Source organism: Puma concolor, chromosome A2, assembly GCF_028749965.1.
Source record: "Puma concolor isolate L17-30 chromosome A2, mPumCon1.1.hap2, whole genome shotgun sequence".
Classification (NCBI taxonomy): domain Eukaryota; kingdom Metazoa; phylum Chordata; class Mammalia; order Carnivora; family Felidae; genus Puma; species Puma concolor.
The window spans coordinates 131,138,821-131,159,013 of NC_141668.1; the positions used below are offsets into that span (position 1 = coordinate 131,138,821).

Sequence of the window (20,193 nt, forward strand, 5' to 3'; positions counted from 1 at the left end):
CTGTTTTCTCCCTTGCTCCACCTAGCTTGGATAACTTTTATCTTTTAAGACTGGGCTCCACTGTCACCCTTGGCACACCCCCTCTCAGACTGGCAGAGGAAGCCCTCCTCAGGGCTTCCAAGTGACAGATCATCTTGATGTTACCATATTCTCTCTTTGTATCCATTCCCATTTCATTGTGGAGCCCTGAAGGGTCAGGAGTGTCTTACTGATCCTCATCTCCCTGATGCTGCATTTTCATGGGGCACTCGGTAAATGCTCATTGAGTGAATGACATTTAGAAACTTGAAAATAAATTCATTTTGGAAAGTAGAACATTAGTCAACTTCAGATCTTGTTCACAAAACTCTTGAACCATGGACAGTGTAAAGGATAAGCCATCACATTTTCAACTATTGGGACTATATTAGTGAGATTTTACTCAGAAGAGTCATTTAAACATTTTGAAATTTTTAGAGGGAGGGCGTGGAAGTGGTAGATTTTACAAGGTCTTGTTTTGTTTTTTTTTCCCATCACTTCTTCTAGGGAGACCCAGAATCATTTTAGATGGGCTCTTCAACTCTTGACTTGTGTCGTCAGCCCTCCAGTATGTGGAGTCCTTTTTTCTCATTCTCCCAAGTTCTCTCTGGGTGATTGTCTGTTCTCCCTTGGCCTCCGTCACTGTCTAAATGCTCACGATTCCATGTGTCTCTCCTGAGCATCAGATCTGTGTGGCTAACTGCCTGTTGCGCCAGTCTCTGTATGTCCTGCAAGGATGTCTCAAACTCAGCCTGTTCTAAGCGGAAGTCTCCAGCTATTCTGTTTAGTGTCCCTGTGTTCCTGTCTCGTCAGAGGGCACTGTTGTCCACTGAACTGTCTCAGCTGGAATGCTGGATATAGACCTAGACTCCTGGCCCCCTTTATGTCTACATCCTAAGGATTCTAGCCTCTGACTGTAGCTCAGATCCACTTTGCTCCACGTCCGTTGCTACTACCCCCTTCCAGGCCTCCATGATTTCTGTGCTCCGGGGCTTGCTCCTAGACCGTGTTCCAGACCAGTGAGAGCAGTGGGCCAAAGCACACTGATATGAGACCCATATGTAAAAGGTTTTAAGTGTCTAGTCGTTTTTAGTGACAAAAATCCACTAGATTTTTTGGACATGGCTTACAGTGTTGTTGTCACTACAGCGTATTGTTTTCAGCTATCCTCAACTCCCCTTTGCCCCCTTAAACGTGCCTTCTTGTTTCCTGGCCTTTGCTACCTATTCTTGTAGCCAGAATACTCTCTCCTATCTGTCTTAGTCTAGTTAACTGTTTATTGTCATTCAGCTATTGGCTTAGATAGTCTTCCCTTCAGGGACCTTCCCTGTCATCCCAGTTTGACTTTGCCATAGATGCTCGTACTGTTAGGTCATAGTAGTTACATAGCACTTATATTGTGACTGCTGGGCCCTCCTATGACACTGTAAGTTCCGTAAGGACCCTGACTGCATGTTCTTGTCAGCCGTGTAACCCCAGTGCCCAAAATGGAGTCAGTACTACTGTTGGCACAGGGTAGAGTCACTACTTCCTGTTGACTTTTATTAAAGCATTTTAGCTGTTTACTTGTAGTACTTATCTTTTTGAAATATCTGTCATGTACCTGACAAAAATTGATAATTGAGAATTACTATTTCAAGATCATTGCTATTCGGTTTTGTCCCATATGTACTTTTATTTCCTCAAGCATAAAAATGGAATGTTTATATTGGTTAATGGCTTGGATTCTGGAGTAAGACTTAATTGGGTCCAGATCCTGGCCACACTTCTTCCTGGTTCTTTGACCTTGGCCACGATATACAACTTTTCTGACCCTCAGTTTCCACCCATGTAAAATGGGAGTATTAGTAGTACCCCCTGCCTGTGGGGATGGTGTGAAGATTTAAGAAAGTGATGGGTGAAAAGTATTTAGTGCAGTGCTTGGCATGTATGAAGAATTCAGTAAGTTATCTGATTTTCTAATCAGAAATTAACTCAGTTAATAACTCAGTTATCTGAGTTTCTAATTTTAGAAAGATTTCATTATCTCAGTTGAAAGAAAAAATATTTCAGGTCATAAAACTATCAGCTAGAAAATCAACCTGTGAAAACAACCAATTCCTTGAGTTTCTAATTAACTGACATATAAATGAATTTTTCACCATGAGTTCTACTTTTTTGTTGTTCTGTTCCCACGAATACCAGTTTTCAGCCTTGAATGCAAGGTGGTAGAATTTCTGAATAAATGTCCTCCAGGAACCTATTTTGAAGGTAGCAGTTATTTTGCAAGTTAAAACCCAGAAAGTGAAGTACACGCAAATTAATTTTCTCTCCTTTACAAACGTTGCTTTGTTCTTTTCCAATAGTTTTAAGCCAAGGGACTATTAGGACTAGCAGAGCTAAGTAAGAGAAATTGCATCTTGGTAGAAAGTATGAGGGTGCATGCTAATAAATGGTGTGTGTGTGGGGGTGGGTGGGTGTGCAGTATCTCGTATTTCCTGTTGATTATTTTTTTTTTCCTTTGGTAGAATTAAAAGATTCTTTCCTTTATTGTAACCTTACCAGAACAGGTGGTACTTAAAAACCTAGCCCAAGTTCAGTGCTTCAGTCCATTTTGTGTTCAGATTTGCCTCATCCCATGCCAGTGCAGTACGGGGGTAGGCCTTCAAGGGAAGGACTGGTGCTTTCTCCACTTTGTTTCTGAGGAGAGCAGAAATGTCACATATCCCTTTAGTCTGACCCCAGCTTTCGTTTTATGGTGATTAGTGACCACTCAGAAAGTGAACACAGTGCTCATTTCCTTGATCTGTACTTTGAATTAACAATCTCTGTTTCTAATACCAAACGTAAGGAGTTAAGATAAAATTAAAAGAAAAATGAAACTCAGCTCAATTCTATGTAACAAGCTCGTTGACTGTTTTCTTTCCAGAGCTGACTTTTTTGAAGATGAGGCTGTTGAACAGATTTTGAAGTATAATCCTTGGTGGACTGACATATATTCAAAAATGATGGCCTCTTTGGGAAAGAGTCAGGAACAAGAAAATCATGCTGCATTAGGTAAGCAACTCAAAATTAGGCTCATTTGTTTCCCGTCTTCCCTGTTACTAAGCACACAGTTGTAATTCTTTCATGGAGGGAAGATATTCTTTTGGTTTGCTAATTTTGGAAATGGAGTCTTCACCCCAGACTGGAAAATGCTACTCGATGATTAGACTGGTCTTGGAACAGTCTTTTGAAGTATAGTTGAATCATTGGGATCCTTTTAAAAATTTTTATTTTTTAAGTAAATTTAGGGACATGAACACACAGGACATCTGTAATAGTTGAATAATCTGCTTAAAAGATCTGAACATTCCACTGTAGTAAGGGCATTTGAGTATTAGCAATGGTGGGAAAAGACCTAGTTTTCATTCCCTTTGTCTGTTGATTGAATTGGATATGTCCTCTCCAAGTTTTTCATGATATTACATCTGTGTGTTAGAATTATAACAGTTTCAGATAGATCAAGAGTAGAAGGCCCATGTTTTGCGGTATACTGATTTGGCTTTTATTTCTGTATTAAAAAACAGTAATCACTCTTAACAGTTTTAGGGTTTTTTCAGTGCATATACCAACATCTGAGTATTAGCTGTAAGAAATTTATAAACAGATTCACACGCACTCTGTTCTTTCTTGACTTTCTCCAGTGTGTAGCACATGTTGTACCTCTTCCATGTCGGGCACGTAGGGTTCTTCCTGAGCTTTTAATAGCTGCCTGGCATTCTGTTGTATATTTTTATCATGATCAATGGATATTTGGCCTATTTATTACTGATGGGATGTTTGGGTTGTTTACAGTTTTTTTGCAGTACCTTCTTTGGCCACTCAGTCTGAAATAGCTGCAAGTCTATTGCCTAACAGTACTTTGATTCTCTGCATAGTAATGCGGTCGTCTGTTGTTTGCTATATTTCTGTTGTCTAGCAGAGTGCCTGTTGTATACTAAGTTCTTGGTAAATATTTATGGAAGAGATAAATACTGTACAAAGTATTTTTGTAGTTCGGTTTTGTTAGAGTTTAGGTGATTTCTACCAGATGGAAAAATTGCTGCTCTAATCTTTTATAATTGACTACTGCAGTAGAGAAACTCATTTATAAATAATGGCTCTTGTTACATTCTTTTCTTTTTTTTTATTTTTTTTTTTTAATTTTTTTTTTTCCAACGTTTTTATTTATTTTTGGGACAGAGAGAGACAGAGCATGAACGGGGGAGGGGCAGAGAGAGAGGGAGACACAGAATCGGAAACAGGCTCCAGGCTCCGAGCCATCAGCCCAGAGCCTGACGCGGGGCTCGAACTCACGGACTGCGAGATCGTGACCTGGCTGAAGTCGGACGCTTAACCGACTGCGCCACCCAGGCGCCCCTCTTGTTACATTCTTTTCAACAAATCCTTGGTTTTATATTTGATTTGAGTTTAAGAATCTTTCAGAGACCTCCCACATTATATTGACACATTTTCAGGTAGAGGATTGCTAACACAGTTGAGATAGGTAATTGTATATGCCACGTAGGTCTGCTTAAAATGTCTGCTCACTCTGAAATCATCAAGGCTATCTGCTGGTCTCAATCAGTTTCCCCAAATTTGGTGCAGTGTTTTGATAAGGTGGTGCAGGTGGAAATTGGTGGTTGTGTAGTTAAGTTTTCTGTCCACAAGGGTGAGCTAGTTGCCCTAAAAATCAAGAAAAGGCATTACCTTTCTTTGATTTAAATTCGAACTTGCTTCACTTGGATCCTTTGTAGCTTGCTCTAGGTCCTGTTTTCTGTGAGAGCCAGCCTTTGAGTTAGTTCTCTGTGTGTAATTGTAACAGAAGATTAGACTAGTTCTTCCCTTTAACCACTGCCTCTCCTGTCCCTTCATCTTCATTCCACCTGTGACATGTATCCCGACTGGTGCTTAGAGAACAATTGTAGCCTGCTAAGCTAGTATGGTGATTCATTTTAAAAATCACCTTTAAAAATAGCAAGGACTTGTGATCTAAGGTAGAAGAACTTGAGCTCTGTGTTGTTGTACAGAAAGCACTTTTCGTAATGTGCCAAGTATAGGGTTAAGGATGGATATAAGCTAAAGATGGGGTTCAGGCTTTAACACCTTGCTCCATCACAGGCTAGTTGTGTGATCTTGCAACTTGGCAGGGTTGCTGTGGAAATCTTATACCTACCACATAGAGTTGTCTTGATGACTGAATGTGATGATGTACTTGAAATCCCTAGCATGTTGTAAATGTTAGAGATTATTATTGTAGACTAACATCAATGGTGGGAGTGCCAGAAATTGAATGGCCTGTCTGTGAAATTAAAATTTTTGTACATTTATGAAGCTTTAGGGGGAAGTTTTTTGTTAATGAGATCTTTCTTTCTTTCTTTTTTTAAAAAAAAGTTTATTTTTTTATTGTTGAGAGAGAGAGAGCACGTGCATGTGAATGGGGGAGGGGCAGAGAGCGAGCCAGAGGGAGAGAGAATCCCAAGCGGGCCCTGTGCTATCAATAGAGACCCTGATGGGGGGCTCCATCCCACAAACCATGAGATCATGACTTGAGCCGATACCAAGAGTCAGACGTTTAACTGACCGAGCCACCCAGGTGCCCCTGTCTTTCTTTCTTTTTTTCTTGGTCAAGTATTGGAGGTCCCCAGAATTGTGAAAATGTTTTGAAGTGTGTTCACCCAGATGATAATATGGGCAAAAAGAAATAAACCAAGAAATAAACTTTCAAGTCCTTAGCCTACTCAAGGAGCATGCTCGTGCTGTATTTTCCCTTCCACTTCTTCTTTGTTCTTTGCCTCCCTGGCTTCCTTCCTTTCTGTGTCACTGCAGTGGGTGTTGCCAGGCAGATACAGCAGTGTGGGTGAGGGCTCTACCTTTGATTCAGTCTCATCATAAAATAGTAAGCTAGATTGTTTAGAATTCCAGATAAGCCTTAGGTGGTGAACTTTGCTCCCTGTCTTTGCCTCAGTTATGATTCCTTTGATTTTATGATTCCTATGATTTTCATTGTAGGCCTGAGTTACAACACGGAGACTTTTATTAATGATCCCAGTCTTCCTCCCCAAAGGCTTGTAAATGGAAGTGTTAAATGCTATGCTCCTGCTGAGCTCTGGTTTCATGAGGATGGACTTACCACATTTCCCATGTTGTCTCTCCGTGGTTAATCTCAGCCCAAGAATCTTGGCACATGGTTGCATGGTGTGACACCACATAACATTTTTAGTCAATGAACTTCCTAGCGGGGACATCCTGTTTGGCACCAGTGAGTTCTCCAGTGTTTGTAGAGCTAACTGTCAGTGTCAGCTTTGAAAGTTGTAGCGCTGCGGGACTACCCATTTAGGCTAAAGGTTTGAATGCAGCACATTTTCTTCTGGTTCCCTTGATCTGTTTCCAGAAAGTATACAATATAATAGACAGATTTGCATTCCTCCGAGAGGAGCCGGATCAGGGATTATTTAATTGTTGCCCCACAGAAGACAGATATTTGGGAGGGGGATTTAGAGAGAAGGGACGATTTCAAAGTAACACAACTAGAGAATGTTCAAAGTGAAGTTAAGAAGGTCACTTTCCATTTTGATGGGAGCCCCTTTGCAGTCTTCACATGTACCGATTGGGGTTTTTTTTTAACATTGGGAGGTGGTCCCGGGCCATTTGCATCATGCTAGTGCACCAGTGTCTTCCCCAAATGAATTGAGCTTTCCGCTGCCTTTGTTTGACTGTAGATTATTTATAGAAGTATAATTAACCGAAATGTTGTGAACTGTATAGCAAGGCTGCTTTGTAGTGTAGCTTAGTCATACAAATGCTTGACAAATGTTACTCATGGTGGCAATCATCCAAGTATTGTTGGCACCGCATCTGTAGTCATTTCCATTGCCACAGCTTAGTTAGACCTGATTGTGTGCAAACCTCCCCAAGTTCCCCTTTGGGTGATGTGATTTACAGCTCTAATCAAAAAGGCCTTGGGGAGCTAAGACTTTTGGTTTCTCTAGTGATTTCCTACTTTGTTAATATTGTTATTTATCATCTCTGGTTCCTTTGCTTGAATTTCAGAATTTAAATGCATTTGTGTATTATTAATGAGCTATTTAAGCCAAAATGGACTTGAAAACGCTCAGAAAAAGGTGGTGGTATGTTTTAAGGAAAGGTTAGGGGCACCTGGCATCCAAGAATTCTTGAGTACATTCAAGTAGGCTTTTCTTACATACACGGTCTTGGAAAGTGACTTATGTTATGCAGAGGCCCTTACTTGTGGGTAATGGAACATCAGAACCTATAGTTCCTAGGTCAGTCTTTACAAAGGATTAAGTGTATATACAGGTGTGATTACTTGAGAATGAAGGTATAAACATTTAGATGAGTAAATGTATTATTAAATGGTTCTGGGAATGCTTACCTTATGATTTAGAATTATCTGGAAGCAGAAGTCCTTATTAGTCAACTAGGATAAAGGCTTTTCTCAAGTGAGATAATATCATCATGAACACCTGGCACTTTGCTATTAGCTGAAGTAATGAACATCTCAAAACTATACCTATGAGAATACTGTCTCAAACCTTCTTATGAATTACTAGGGGACTAAAATACTTTGTTAGGTATACGTTCTTCATGCAGTGAATATGTGCTTTCTTACATTTTCCTTAAATCACATTGCTTTAATTGAACTGAGAGCTTCTATTTAAATTAAGGGATCCTCACATTAGCCCTTCAATGAGACATTCTGCACCCAGTTTATCTGTCTTATTAATTCTATTTCCAAATCCCAGTCTTTAAAGAATGCTTCACCTGACACCTACCTGCATTAAGTTTAAAAGTATACACATATCTTTATGTTGCTGCCAGCAAATTAAAGCAAATGCATTCCCATCATTGTCATTTATGTAAGCAGCACTTGTGCAAATACATTTCCTGTTTCTTCTCATACTTTTTAAACATAGAATTTCTAACATCATTAAAAAATGATTACATAAATATATTTTAAGATCTGGTTTTTTGCACTAAGTAAATTTTAATGAGTAGAGGGGTATTGCTTCTAGTAATTTCCAATAACTGCGCTTAAGATTTTTTTCCCCCAGAGGATAGAGTGTAAAATGGCTGGAAGGAAGCCTTTAAACAAAAAGAAGCCATGTTAAAGTTAAGGCTCCTAAGAGAGGACAGAAGTGGGTTTGGGAAACTATGTGAAAAGGGCCCAGCATGTGAGGAAATCTCTCTCTTCTGGCCTTGTCCAGTTGTGATGAGCAAAAGGGCAGTTTTTTTTTTTTTTTAACGTTTATTTATTTTTGAAACAGAGAGAGATAGAGCATGAACGGGGGAGGGGCAGAGAGAGAGGGAGACACAGAATCGAAAGCAGGCTCCAGGCTCTGAGCCATCAGCCCAGAGCTCGACGCGGGGCTCGAACTCACGGACTGCGAGATTGTGACCTGAGCCAAAGTCGGACGCTCAACCAACTGAGCCACCCAGGTGCCCCGCAAAAGGGCAGTTTTTGTTGAGCAGATAGAAGGGATGGGGTAACTGACTAGTAAGAGAGTGATTTGGGAATACTAAAAAGCAACTTAATTTTTGGGCTCCTAAAAGCATCACAGCCACCTGGTGTCTGTTTTAGTCTTCCTCCCCTCAGGGGCTTCCTGAGTTGGAGCTAGACACGTGAGCATGCAGCTAGTGACTTCCCCGTTGACTCCCTTTGCTCTCCTTCTTTGCCCTCAGCGTGGTCCTGTGCCTAAGTCCTGGGTGATGGGAAATGACGGAAGTGGTGTGTGCCCTGGCCCTGGTCTTGAAGGAGCTTGCCGTCTTAGGCTGCTTGCCCATTGGTTAGGAAATGGTAAAAACCTGGAACAGCTTTCTTAGATGCATAGTTGGAAGTCATATGATGGAGATGCTGATGCCTCACCAGTCCTGGATCATTCACTCAGAATAGTAGTGTGGGAGACAAACTTCTGTTGCAGAGAAGCCACTGTATTTTGGGGTCTCTTGGTTAGCAGTTTAGCCTGTCCTTACCTAAATGTAACAGGCAATTCTAAAACCTGGAGAAAGAGCCTTTTAAAGTTTTGTTTTGTTTTGCTTTGTTTTGAACTACGTTAGTATGAACCACTGGAACTGGAAGCAAAATGCTCCTCTTTATTGGGCCTAACTTTTTAAGTGAATTTGAAACTAATGGTCTGATAGGGCATGGAACGAGAGTTAAAGATTACTTTGCAAGGTAAAAGGTTGATAACCTTTTTTTTAGAGGTAGCTTAAAATATCTAGATGCTTAAGTTTCTTTAGAAATCGCTCTAAAGTCTGAGAACAAACTGAGGGCTGATGGAGGGTGGGGGGGGTGGTGATGGGTATTGAAGAGGGCATCTTTTGGGATGAGCACTGGGTGTTGTATGGAAACCAATTTGACAATAAATTTCATATATTTAAAAAAAAAAGAAATCGCTCTAAGGTAAGTAGCAGGCCATGTTTTACTTACACTAGCTAGGAACTGAGTACACTTATGTTGTTAGTTGTTACTCTTTCTGTAAATCTTGCTCTAAGGTAAGATGCATTTTACTTCGTATATATGATAATAACCGATAATGCTCATATTGTTTTAAAAAATTTTTTTTTTAACATTTATTCATATTTGAGAGAAGAGAGTGTGAACTGGGGAGGGGCAGAGAGAGAGGGAGACAGAATCCAAAGCAGGTTCCAGGCTCTGAGCTGTCAGCACAGAGCCTAATGCGGGGCTTGAACTTACTGCCTACAAGACCATCACCTGAGCTGAAATTGGGTGCTTAACCTACTGAGCCACCCAGGAGCCCCAGAAAATGCTCATGTTTTAATGTGAGAAAATAGATCCTTGACGATAGCTTGTCTATATTGTAAACATCAGAGGAAAGTTAGAAAGAACTTCAGCCTTATATACTTGCTTACCTTACCAATGTAGACATAAAGGTTTTTTTTTTTTTTTTTTAACTATTAGCATTTATTAAGTACTTCGCTTTTTTTTTTTAGTCAAGGCAGCCAAATACTGGGTAAGGTGGTTTGTGAAAAGAAATAGCTTTTCTCTGTCCTATCAAAAATTACTGGAAATGGGGGGGTGGAGAATATTGTATTTACAAGTCACTAAAGCTGAAAATGCTTGGAAATAATTGTTAGTAAGAAAACAACAGATCTATTTGACAAAGCTAATAGTTCGGTACAGTGGGGAAAAGATGGATTACTGACCAAACTGTGCTGGTGCAATTAACTGTTTACCTGGAATTAACCAGAATCCTTTAACATGAAAAAATTACTTCCAGATGGATTAAAAACTTAAGATTTTAGAAAGGAAACTGTAAATCTTAAAGAAAAGATGAGAGGTTTCATGTACATTTTCAGGAGTTGGGGAAACTTATTGGAGACTGTCAATCCAGAATCTTTTTTTTTTTTTTTTAAAGATGGATGTATTTGGCTACATGCAAAAAAATAGATAAATCAATGGCAAAGGATCCCATAAACAAAGTCAGTAGAGATACAGTCGATTTGGAGATATGACTAGGGTTCATATCTATAACAGCAAGTTCTTAAAAATTTGATAAGACAAGCCATCCAATAGAAAAAAGTGGGCAAAACACATTGAATGGTTCGTTCAGAGGTTGCCAGCAAACCTATAAAATAATGCTTAAAGTTTAGCAGTTAGAAAAATACTAACCGCAGTAACAGTGGTATATCATTGTATTAGGTTTCTTTTGCTGTGTAACCAATTACCACAAATTAGAAACAGTTCTAATTTGACTCATTTTCCATGGCTCAGGACTCGAGTTTGCTAGCTGGGTTCTCTGCTCAGGGTCTTATCAGGGTGTACATAAATATGGCCATCTTCTCTTTTCTTTTTTCATATGTGTTGGTAGCTATGTTCTTTTCTGGACCTCAGGGTTCTTTTCCAGGCTCGTTTGATGGTTGGCAGAATTCTGTTCTTGCATCTGTAGAACTAAGGTCCCAGTGCCCTTACTGGCTGTCAGCTGGAGGCTACTCTCACATCTCACAGCCCCCCACACTCTCCTGCCAAACAGCCTTCTAACAACATGGCATCTTATTTCTTCAAAACCAGCGGTGAGTCTCTGGCTCCAGTCTGTTCTTTAAAGCGACATAATCATGACAGTGACTGTCCGATCACCATTGCCATATTCTTTTGGATAGAAGCAAGTCACAGATTCTGCCCACATTCACTGGGTCTCCTCTTAGAATTCTTCATACTACAGTCACTTCCTATCTGTTAAAATGGAAATGAGTAGGAAAAGCTATGATATTTATCGCTGGGTGGGAGGGATGGGTGTAGAAGGAGAACTTGTATCCAGGGCCATTAAAAAGGAGAGTTGTAGCCTTTAAATAAGTATTCTTTTTTTTTTTTTTAAATTTTTTTTCAACGTTTATGTATTTTTGGGACAGAGAGAGACAGAACATGAACAGGGGAGGGGCAGAGAGAGAGGGAGACACAGAATTGGAAACAGGCTCCAGGCTCCGAGCCATCAGCCCAGAGCCCGACACGGGGCTCGAACTCACGGACCGCGAGATCGTGACCTGGCTGAAGTCGGACGCTTAACCGACTGCGCCACCCAGGCGCCCTAAATAAAGTATTCTTAAAAAACAGATGCACTTTTTAACCCAGTGAATTTACTCTCGGGAATCTCTTTTATAGAAATAAAACCTCCCAGTATCCAAGGATGTGTGGTAAGGACATTTATGCAGTCTTACTAGCAGTGGCAGAAAACTGGAAGCATAGTGGATGCCCATCAGTAGGGGGAGTGGTTGGATAGAGCATACCACACCATGGAATATTCTGCGCCTTTACAAAAATTAGCTAAGTGCCAGTTGACTTGGAGAGATTTGCCAGAGTTATTCAGTGAGGTAGGCTAGGTGGAAAAAAAGGATCGAATTCTATGGGTGGGGGAGGGAGGATCATATAAATTCCTTTGTATATGTTTATGTGTCTGTATAGCATTACATGATTATAGAGAAAAATATGAAATGATATATACTAGATTTTTAATGTGGGGGAGGCTGTTGTTGAAGATGTAGACAGGGTGAAAGCCAGAGAAGAAAAGACACACTGTTGAAAAGAACCATCTTCTTCCCACAAGTCAAATATGTGTGATGTGGTCCCATTTGTGTGTTATGTAGGTAATACTTTGTGTCTAAAAGATATTAATAGATACTTTGCCCTTAACATTGCCTATTATATGGGAATATTCCTATTCTTTTGTATAGAACTTTCAAAATGGATAATGAATATTTACAGAGTGCTTTATTTAGCCATTATGTTTTCTGTTCTCAAACTGTGTTATCTGAATTTTAAAGTCAATAGCTCTGGCATTTAGATGCCTTGAATACAGGACAGTGTAGCAAAAAGAGGGGGCATCCCGGAAGTAAGGAATAAATACTGTTTAGACATTTCTCCTTTATTTAGCTCTACTAGGGTTTGAGCAGATGCACAGCCCTTAATAAAACTGTGAAGCCTAGTTTAAAAGTTCCTTCTATATTCAGAGTTAAATTACTCTTATTTCAGTTTCTATAATCAAAGTTCTAATTTTGACAAATCCTCCGCACTGGGTTTTTTTTTTTTTTTTTTTTTTTGCAAAACTGAATGGAGTGTTTCATTTTTAAATGCATTTTTTTCCTAGTGTCTTTTTCTGAAGAAGAGAAATATCAGCTGCGAAAATTTGTCAATAAATCTTACCTACTGGACAAGAGAGCTCTTCGCCAAGTGTACTACAGTTTGATTGATATCCTTCTGGCATATTGCTATGAAACGCGTGTCACTGAAGGAGAGAAGAACGTAAGTGCACACGTGTCTGTGCATGTTGGCATACGTGAGCAGACTAAATCAACTCTAAGGCGTCACTCCTGTGGAGAGTAAGCCCTGTTGGGATGATTTATTTGGGGGATGCTCCTGGCAGAGCTGCACGTGCGTGTTAGTGGTGGGTACCGATGTGAGCACATATTGCTGGCTTGTTCTTTTTTCCTTCTCTCTCTGCGCATCAGTGTCTATCACATGGTGGAGTGGGGCAATAAAGCTGAGGGTAGAGAAAGGATATCCTGAACTCTCATCTCTTTAGGAGACGACTTGTTCAAAGAGGGCTGTTTCCATGTGACACTTGACATTGGCAAGAGGTGAACTTTACCATACCCGTTTACATTCTCTGGCCAAGCTGTCCATGAGCAGATGTGAGGTATATCTATTTTACAAAAAAGGGAATCTGAGCATTTTTCTGCAGGTGTCCCTCAATTTATATAGTATGTATGCTTCTGAAAAAATTACATGTAAATTACATTTTGAAAAACCTGAATCCTATCTTTTTTGCTATTTAAAGAAATCTTGTAAAAGTAAAACCTTTTGTAAAGAACATTATTTCTTAAATGGTCTTGTTTTAATAATATAAACATTTTTTGTATCTCTTCTTGATCCACATTTGATTTTATAAATGAAGAGTTTAACGTCTTTCTCACCGATTTCAGTGATCATACATTTTAAAAAGGCTGAAGAACCAAAAAAGTCTTTCCAGTCCATGTGCCCCTGCAGCTGTTTATAATTGTACTTGCTCAAGAGTTGTTTTCAAGCTGAGCATATGCTCTTCTTTTTTTAAAATTATGCAGATAATTCCTATCAGTATAAAAGGAAAATATAGGTATGAAAAAAATAATTAAAATTTCCCATAATCTCAGCCATTAGAAATAGCTACTGTTATAAGGAGATACATCTCTTCATCCAGTCTTTCATTGTGTACGTGTGTATGTGTATTTAAATTGGGTCACGATGTATATTATTTAATCTGCTTTTCTCACCATCACAGCATTAGCATAGTATTAGGATTAGAATTTGATATGTGCCAAATTTTCTGTTGTTAGGATTCTGAAAATTTCAAAGGTGACTCTTGGGATTTGCATTTGACTCCCAAATGAATATTAACGAGTATATCACGGGCACACTATAGCTGGAAATGGTTTTTGTTTCCGTTCATCGTTTAAGGATACTGTACTTGGAGAAAATATTTTCTTTTATGAAAAAAGTACTTCACATTATTGCTTAAGGAAATGAGTGAGTCTGTTCAGTCATGCCTGATAAAATTGACCATTTTTGATTCTTTTATTTGCATGTTTGATGCCGCGAAGTCTTGCAACTTCAAGACCTTCTTTAGAATGCACTTACTCTCACAAGCCTTCTCTGAAAGGCCTTATTTCGAGCATCTTTTTAAGTGCCACAGTCAGCCCTTCAGCATTATCTTTGAGTCCTTTGGCAGATTACTTACAGAATGTTTGGGTAAGTTAGTTGAGAAGGACAGTAATTGAGCAAACATCACTTTGCTTTAAGTTTTAGTTTCAAAGCCCCTGCTTGTTTGCTCTTATGTTCTGGTACTCTTATCAGTGGAAAAGCTTTACTTTGTGAAATCCCAAGGAAAGTAGGCAGAAACTTGCCTTTGATAGCTTCTGCAAAGCAATTATTTTTCCTCAGCCACAGACGCTTCTTAGTTCTTATGTATGGCAGTACTACTGAGACACTGGTTGAGTGAATGGATATATTTACTTTATTTTTGAATGACTTTACCTCGAAAATGACACTGCTCTTTTCTCCAAAACAAATGAAGGTTGAGTCTGCATGGAACATTAGAAAACTGAGTCCCACACTGTGCTGGTTTGAGGTATGATTTTCATTTGCAGTTCTTGCCATTTTGTTTGTTTAGAAAGTTCTTTTTTCTTTCGCCATTAGTTTGTTGTGGGTAATTCAAGCAATTCCTTAACTTTTTTAAAGTGGAAACTTGATTATACAAGTTTTTTCCCCCCATCTTTTTAAATAAAATTCTGATTGCGTTTGTAACTCTTCTAATGAAGCTAGATAGGGTATTGTAGCATTTGGGAGAAGGAGAACAGCGTTTGTAAGTTGGTGAGTATTGGGGCTCAGAGCTCAAAGTTGGGAAACAAACCTAGGTGATAATTCTACTAGGGGCCATTTCCTGACCATCAAAAGCTGTGCTAATAAGCCTTTTATGTGTATTACCTCTCCTGTTCATTCCAGTCAGTCTGTGAGATAAGTATTACTGCTATGTTACAGACGATGAAGCTTGGATCATAGAGTTTAAATAACTTGTCCAAGGTCCTACAAGTAGTATGGTCAGATCTGATAACTCTTCTAGTATAGTAATCATTGTTTTTATAAATACTTCCCAGTAAATCGTTTTGTAGATCTTATCAAAAATATCAGAGGATGCCATTTTAAAATTTACTGGCTCTGAACAAATTGTTGAATGTAAAAACAGCAGTTAAAAGTAGAAGGGCACCTGATGGCCTGATGGCTCAGTCCGTTGAGTGTCCGACTCTTGATTTCGGTTGAGGTCATGATCTCAAAATTCATGAGATCGAGCCCCACGTCGGGCTCTGCGCTGTCAGCGTGCTCCTCCTCACTCACACACATGCTTTCTTTCTCAAAATAAAGAAACATTTAAAAAAGTTTTTAGGGGTGCCTGTCTGGCTCAGTTGGTAGAGCATGTGACTCTTGAACTTGGAGTCATGAATTTGAGCCTCACACTGGGTGTACATACTACTTAAAAAAAAAAAAAGAAAAAGAACAAAAGCTAGCATGTAAAATAATAAAAGCTAGCATGTAAAAAAAAAAAAATGTCATTTTACACAACTAACAGTTGCATCATCAATTAAGTCAATTAGTTTTTTGCTTTTCCAGTTTAGGCCTCCTGAGTGGCTCAGTCAGTTGAACATTGGCTCAGGTCTTGATCTCGCCGTTTGTGGGTTCTAGCCCCAAGTTGGGCTTTGTCCTGACTGTGTGGAGCCCACTTGAGATTCTCTGTCTCCCTTTCTTTCTCTCTTGTTTCCTGCTCTCTCTCAAAAATAAACATTAGAAAAAAAATCCTAGATACAGTACATTGTAAGTTATAAAATCAAGGTTGTTTCATGGCATCACTTTTTTTACAGTTTATTTGTTTTGAGACAGAAAAAGCATGGGTGCATGGGGCGGGGTGGTGGGGACGGGCAGAGAGAAGAGAGGGAACATCCCAAGGAGGATCCATTCTGTCAGCTCAGATCCTGACAACGACACGGGGCTCAATCTCACAAACCAAAAGATCATGAGCTGAGCCAAACACTCAACTGACTGAGCCACCCAGGCGCCCTTCATGGCATCACTTTGTTTAAATAATAGATAAGATGGAAACAGGAACTGAAACATTCAGCTTTGTTAGAGAGTTTTGCTACTCCAGAGAATGTTCTATGAACTAATGGCTTGACCAGCATCTCAGCTGGGAGCTTGTTAGAGAATCTCAGTCCAGACCCACTGAAGCAGAACCTGTAGCAAGATCTCCAGGGATTCGTATCCATGTTAAAGATGGAGGAGCACTGCTCCCTAGACTTCATTTGAGTTCTACTTATTGCCGTGATCAGCATATAAGGGAGAAACTGGATTTGGTAATAATGGCATCGATTACTGATGTTGAAAACAAAGTAGTCAGTAACTGAAGAGTTTCATAGTTCTTTTATTAAAATCTACATGAATAAATTCACCTATATGTGATTTCATTTTGAAATTTTTATTGATTTTGAGATAACTTAGAATTGCCAGAGCTATTGAGAGCTATGTGAAATTTTTATTAGTTTTTGGTAGAATTTTTAAAAAGTTTATAGTTCTTTTTAGGTATAAACTGTTCTTTGTGAGATACTCAATATTCTTAATCAGATCTCTCATTTGTTAAGGATTAATATACATGGAAATTTTTCTGCTCCCTTAGTTTTACTTTTATATTTTAAGTTTTATATATGGGTTACGTTTTTCATACAGTTTTAATCAAAATCCAATTAAAAAACAATTTTGTGCAAAATTGCCTTCGTCTAGTGTTTTCAGTAAGTTTTGAATTGCTGATGGTTTCAGTTTGATACTATTCAAGATAAAGTACTTTTTTCAAGAAAGCACTTTTCTCTTTGATAAGTGAAAGCAAATTACTGAAATAAATACCATGTTTTTCTCATGCCCTAAACACTAAAAAAGAAGAAAAAGAAAAAGTAGAAGAAGAGGGAGACTGTGAACACACTTCACTAAAGAGTTCTCCATCTTTCATCTACACCATCTTGAGTGGTCCTAAAGGACAAAAACATGAAACATATATCATTTAACAGTGTCTTTTATGTGCATCTGTATTTTGTTAGTACCATGTGTTTTAGATTCATATTTGTAATTCTTAAAGGACTTTTTGAAACTTTCCTGCTGCATATGTGATTTTTAAGGAGCATTTGTGATATCTTGATGAAGTATGAGAAATTACAAGGACTGCAATTAAATATTTTATTGTAAGGTGTACAAAAAGAATCTCATTTCACGGTTTTATATTTCTCTCTTGCATGGCTTTGTGATGATCCGAACTTATAGTTTTTAATTGAGAGTAGTTTCATATTTCGTTGTGTCCTTTTATTTATGTAATATGGAAATGATTACTTACTTAAACTATACTTCACAGACTTGGACTAATGTTCATGAAATCCTGGTGTCTTTTGGAAGAAGAGTTTTATGCTACCCACTTTATCGCCACTTCAAGCTGGTGATGAAAGCTTACAGAGACACTATAAAGATCTTGCAACTAGGTAAGATACTCCTGTGCTTGCAGATTTGAGAGGGAAAAAGTTATGTTTTTAGTCTGTGAGGATGTAGTCATGATTTTTTGCTTCTCTATGCATAAATCAGTAATGAAGATCATCAAATCCAATCACTTCTCCCTGCCAAGTGTAAAAAGCAATGGTTCGTCTCTGTAGATACACTCTTTTCTGAGAGCTGCTGGGAGGGGCAGTGGAGAAGGTACACAGGATTCCAGACCAGTTCGTATTAAAGTAGAATGCATCATTTAGTATTTCTTGGAAGCTTGCAGTTTTCTAGGCACTATGCTAGGATTGTGGGTATAATAATAATAAGATCTGTTCCCTGTTTCTGTGCAGTTTACAGTTTTGCCAGGGCGACAGATGACAAGTAAACAATTCCATTATAGAGTGAGAAGTGCTCTGCTGGGGGATGTAGTGATCACGGGGACGGGGCACAGAACCTGGACTTGGGAGGTCAAGAAAGACTTTCCAAACAACAGCACAGCTACTCTGAGGACCTTTGACTATTGCAAATCTAACCTGAAGAGACAAACATTTCCTGGTTTTAAGGATGTGGAAAATTTTGAGCTCTGAAACAAATTCCGAAGTGACTATAACAGTATCGTTGGATTAAGTATATAATTTCCAAAGTAATGAATTTGAAGGTGGCAGCATCCGTTTGTATGGATTAGTTCTGGCACATTTATTTAAAAGTCACTTTCCATCCTTTATGGTCATTTCTTCTATTCTTCCCTGGGGAGTCTCGTTGTTCCTTGGTCCTTAGGTAAAATACTTCTAGGTGTAGGTTTTCAGACTTGAGGGTAAGAAGGAGAAAGTAAGGAAGCTCTTCCCTTTACACCCACTTGATGTCATTGGCTTGAAAGGAAGAATCCCATCTCCAACGTTTGTCGCTCCTAGAGGTATTCCTAGGTTTTTCTTTGACTTCTGTGTGACATATCACCTTCTATCCTGGAAGCAGAAAATCAGTTTTGAAGTAGATTTTTTTAAGGTAGACAATAATTATCAAAATGAATTATGGTTAAATGAAAGATACCTTTTTATTAATCCAGTTGGTTTAGGCCATCTGTATTTTATTTCGAAGGGTTGTTGCTTGTAAAATTGCAGAGCTACTACCTTTGAAAAAAATCAGTCTTTCTTAACTCATAGGTAGAAAAGAAACTGCTTTGTTTTTTATGTTATTTCTTCTTGCCCCCTTTTTTTTTTTTTAGATGTTTATTGATTTCTTTTTGAGAGACAGAGACAGGGTGAGAGCGGGGAGGGGTAGAAAGAGAGGGAGACACAGAATCCAAAGGAGGCTCCAGGCTCTGAGCTGTCAGCACAGAGCCCGACGTGGGGCTCAGACTCAAAAACGGTGAGAACACGACTTGAGCCAAAGTCAGATGCTTAACCAGCTGAGCCACCCAGGCACCCCTCTTCTTGACTTTTAAGAGGTTTCTTGAATTGTAAAAAATTACCTTGAAAGATCAACCTACTATAAGTGACTTGAACTTGAGTTACATGTCACAATTAATTACTTGTTTGTATTAGATGATCTGTGCGTTATTCATAGATTTAAACAATGAGAGTAAATTTGCGATTATCCTGTTACATCATGGTTTCCAGATGGAAAACTGGCAAAAAACCCATGCGTGTGGGTGGGCGTGCCCTCAGGCACATAGTTGCTACTCTTTATTCTGGGGAGTAATCTAGTTCTCTGAATTTTTATTTGAAAAGTAATCAGTTCTGTGATTGCATAACCAGAAATAAATTCGATTGTGTCGACTTACGTGGTAATCGATTACTCTAATAGTTTTAGTAGGTGAGAAGTGAAATTTAGACTTAACTTTACATCTTTATCCATCTGACAAGAAGTAGTCTTATCAGCTGTGTCTTGATAGCAACAGAAACCTTAGGTAACACACTTGAGGTCTGTCTGCTGAAAATGAGTGGGAAGCCTCTATAAACTGTACACAACATGTTCTGTGGCTGATTTGGGTTGTGGTTAGTTAGTTAGTTCTGAGACAGAGCTGGGTTGTCTAGAATTCCCACCATAAGCTATGGGGAACACAAGCTCCGGATGAGGGTTGTAACCTGTGTTTATCCAGGTGGATGGCACAGGGACGCCATTATTGCCATTGAAGAGTCTTGTGTGTTTGGATATCCCATGATTTCAATGGGGATAGCTCTTCTGTGGCATTGAATGTTTTCCAAAAATGAATTTGTGTCTACTTATAATTCAAAATGCAATCACACTTTTTATTAGAAAGGTCTGTTGAGTGCCTGCATAGTTTGAAAGTAATGAATAACTCTCCAAATAACTCTCCCCCAAAGAAATATTGATCTTAACTGGAATGAGCTTTCAAAACCAATGTAGCAAGGCTTCAGAATCTACAGAAAATTTCATTATAATGGAATGACTACAATCTGAATTTTTATTTTGTTTGTGTAAGATCTGAATCATGAATTTGCCTTGAGTGACTTCATAGTAGCCTTCCAAGGGATTCTTTACTGGGCCTTTGGCTATTTTCAAGTTTGTGTTCCTTCTCTCACCCCTTCCCCACCTCTGAAAGACTGTGTACGCTGATCTCTTGCTGTTGCTGTATG

General features: G+C 38.9%; 1 protein-coding gene across 1 annotated transcript in view; it reads left to right on the forward strand.

Annotated features, from left to right (window-relative positions):
* Nucleotides 1-20,193, forward strand: part of SHQ1 (SHQ1, H/ACA ribonucleoprotein assembly factor) — a 97,209-nt gene that overhangs the window by 21,218 nt on the left and 55,798 nt on the right. The window contains exons 6-9 of the mRNA XM_025922535.2: nt 2,927-3,054; nt 12,642-12,796; nt 14,604-14,657; nt 17,475-17,598. Coding sequence (XP_025778320.1) covers nt 2,927-3,054; nt 12,642-12,796; nt 14,604-14,657; nt 17,475-17,598 — 461 coding nt within the window. The remainder of the gene's footprint in view (nt 1-2,926; nt 3,055-12,641; nt 12,797-14,603; nt 14,658-17,474; nt 17,599-20,193) is intronic.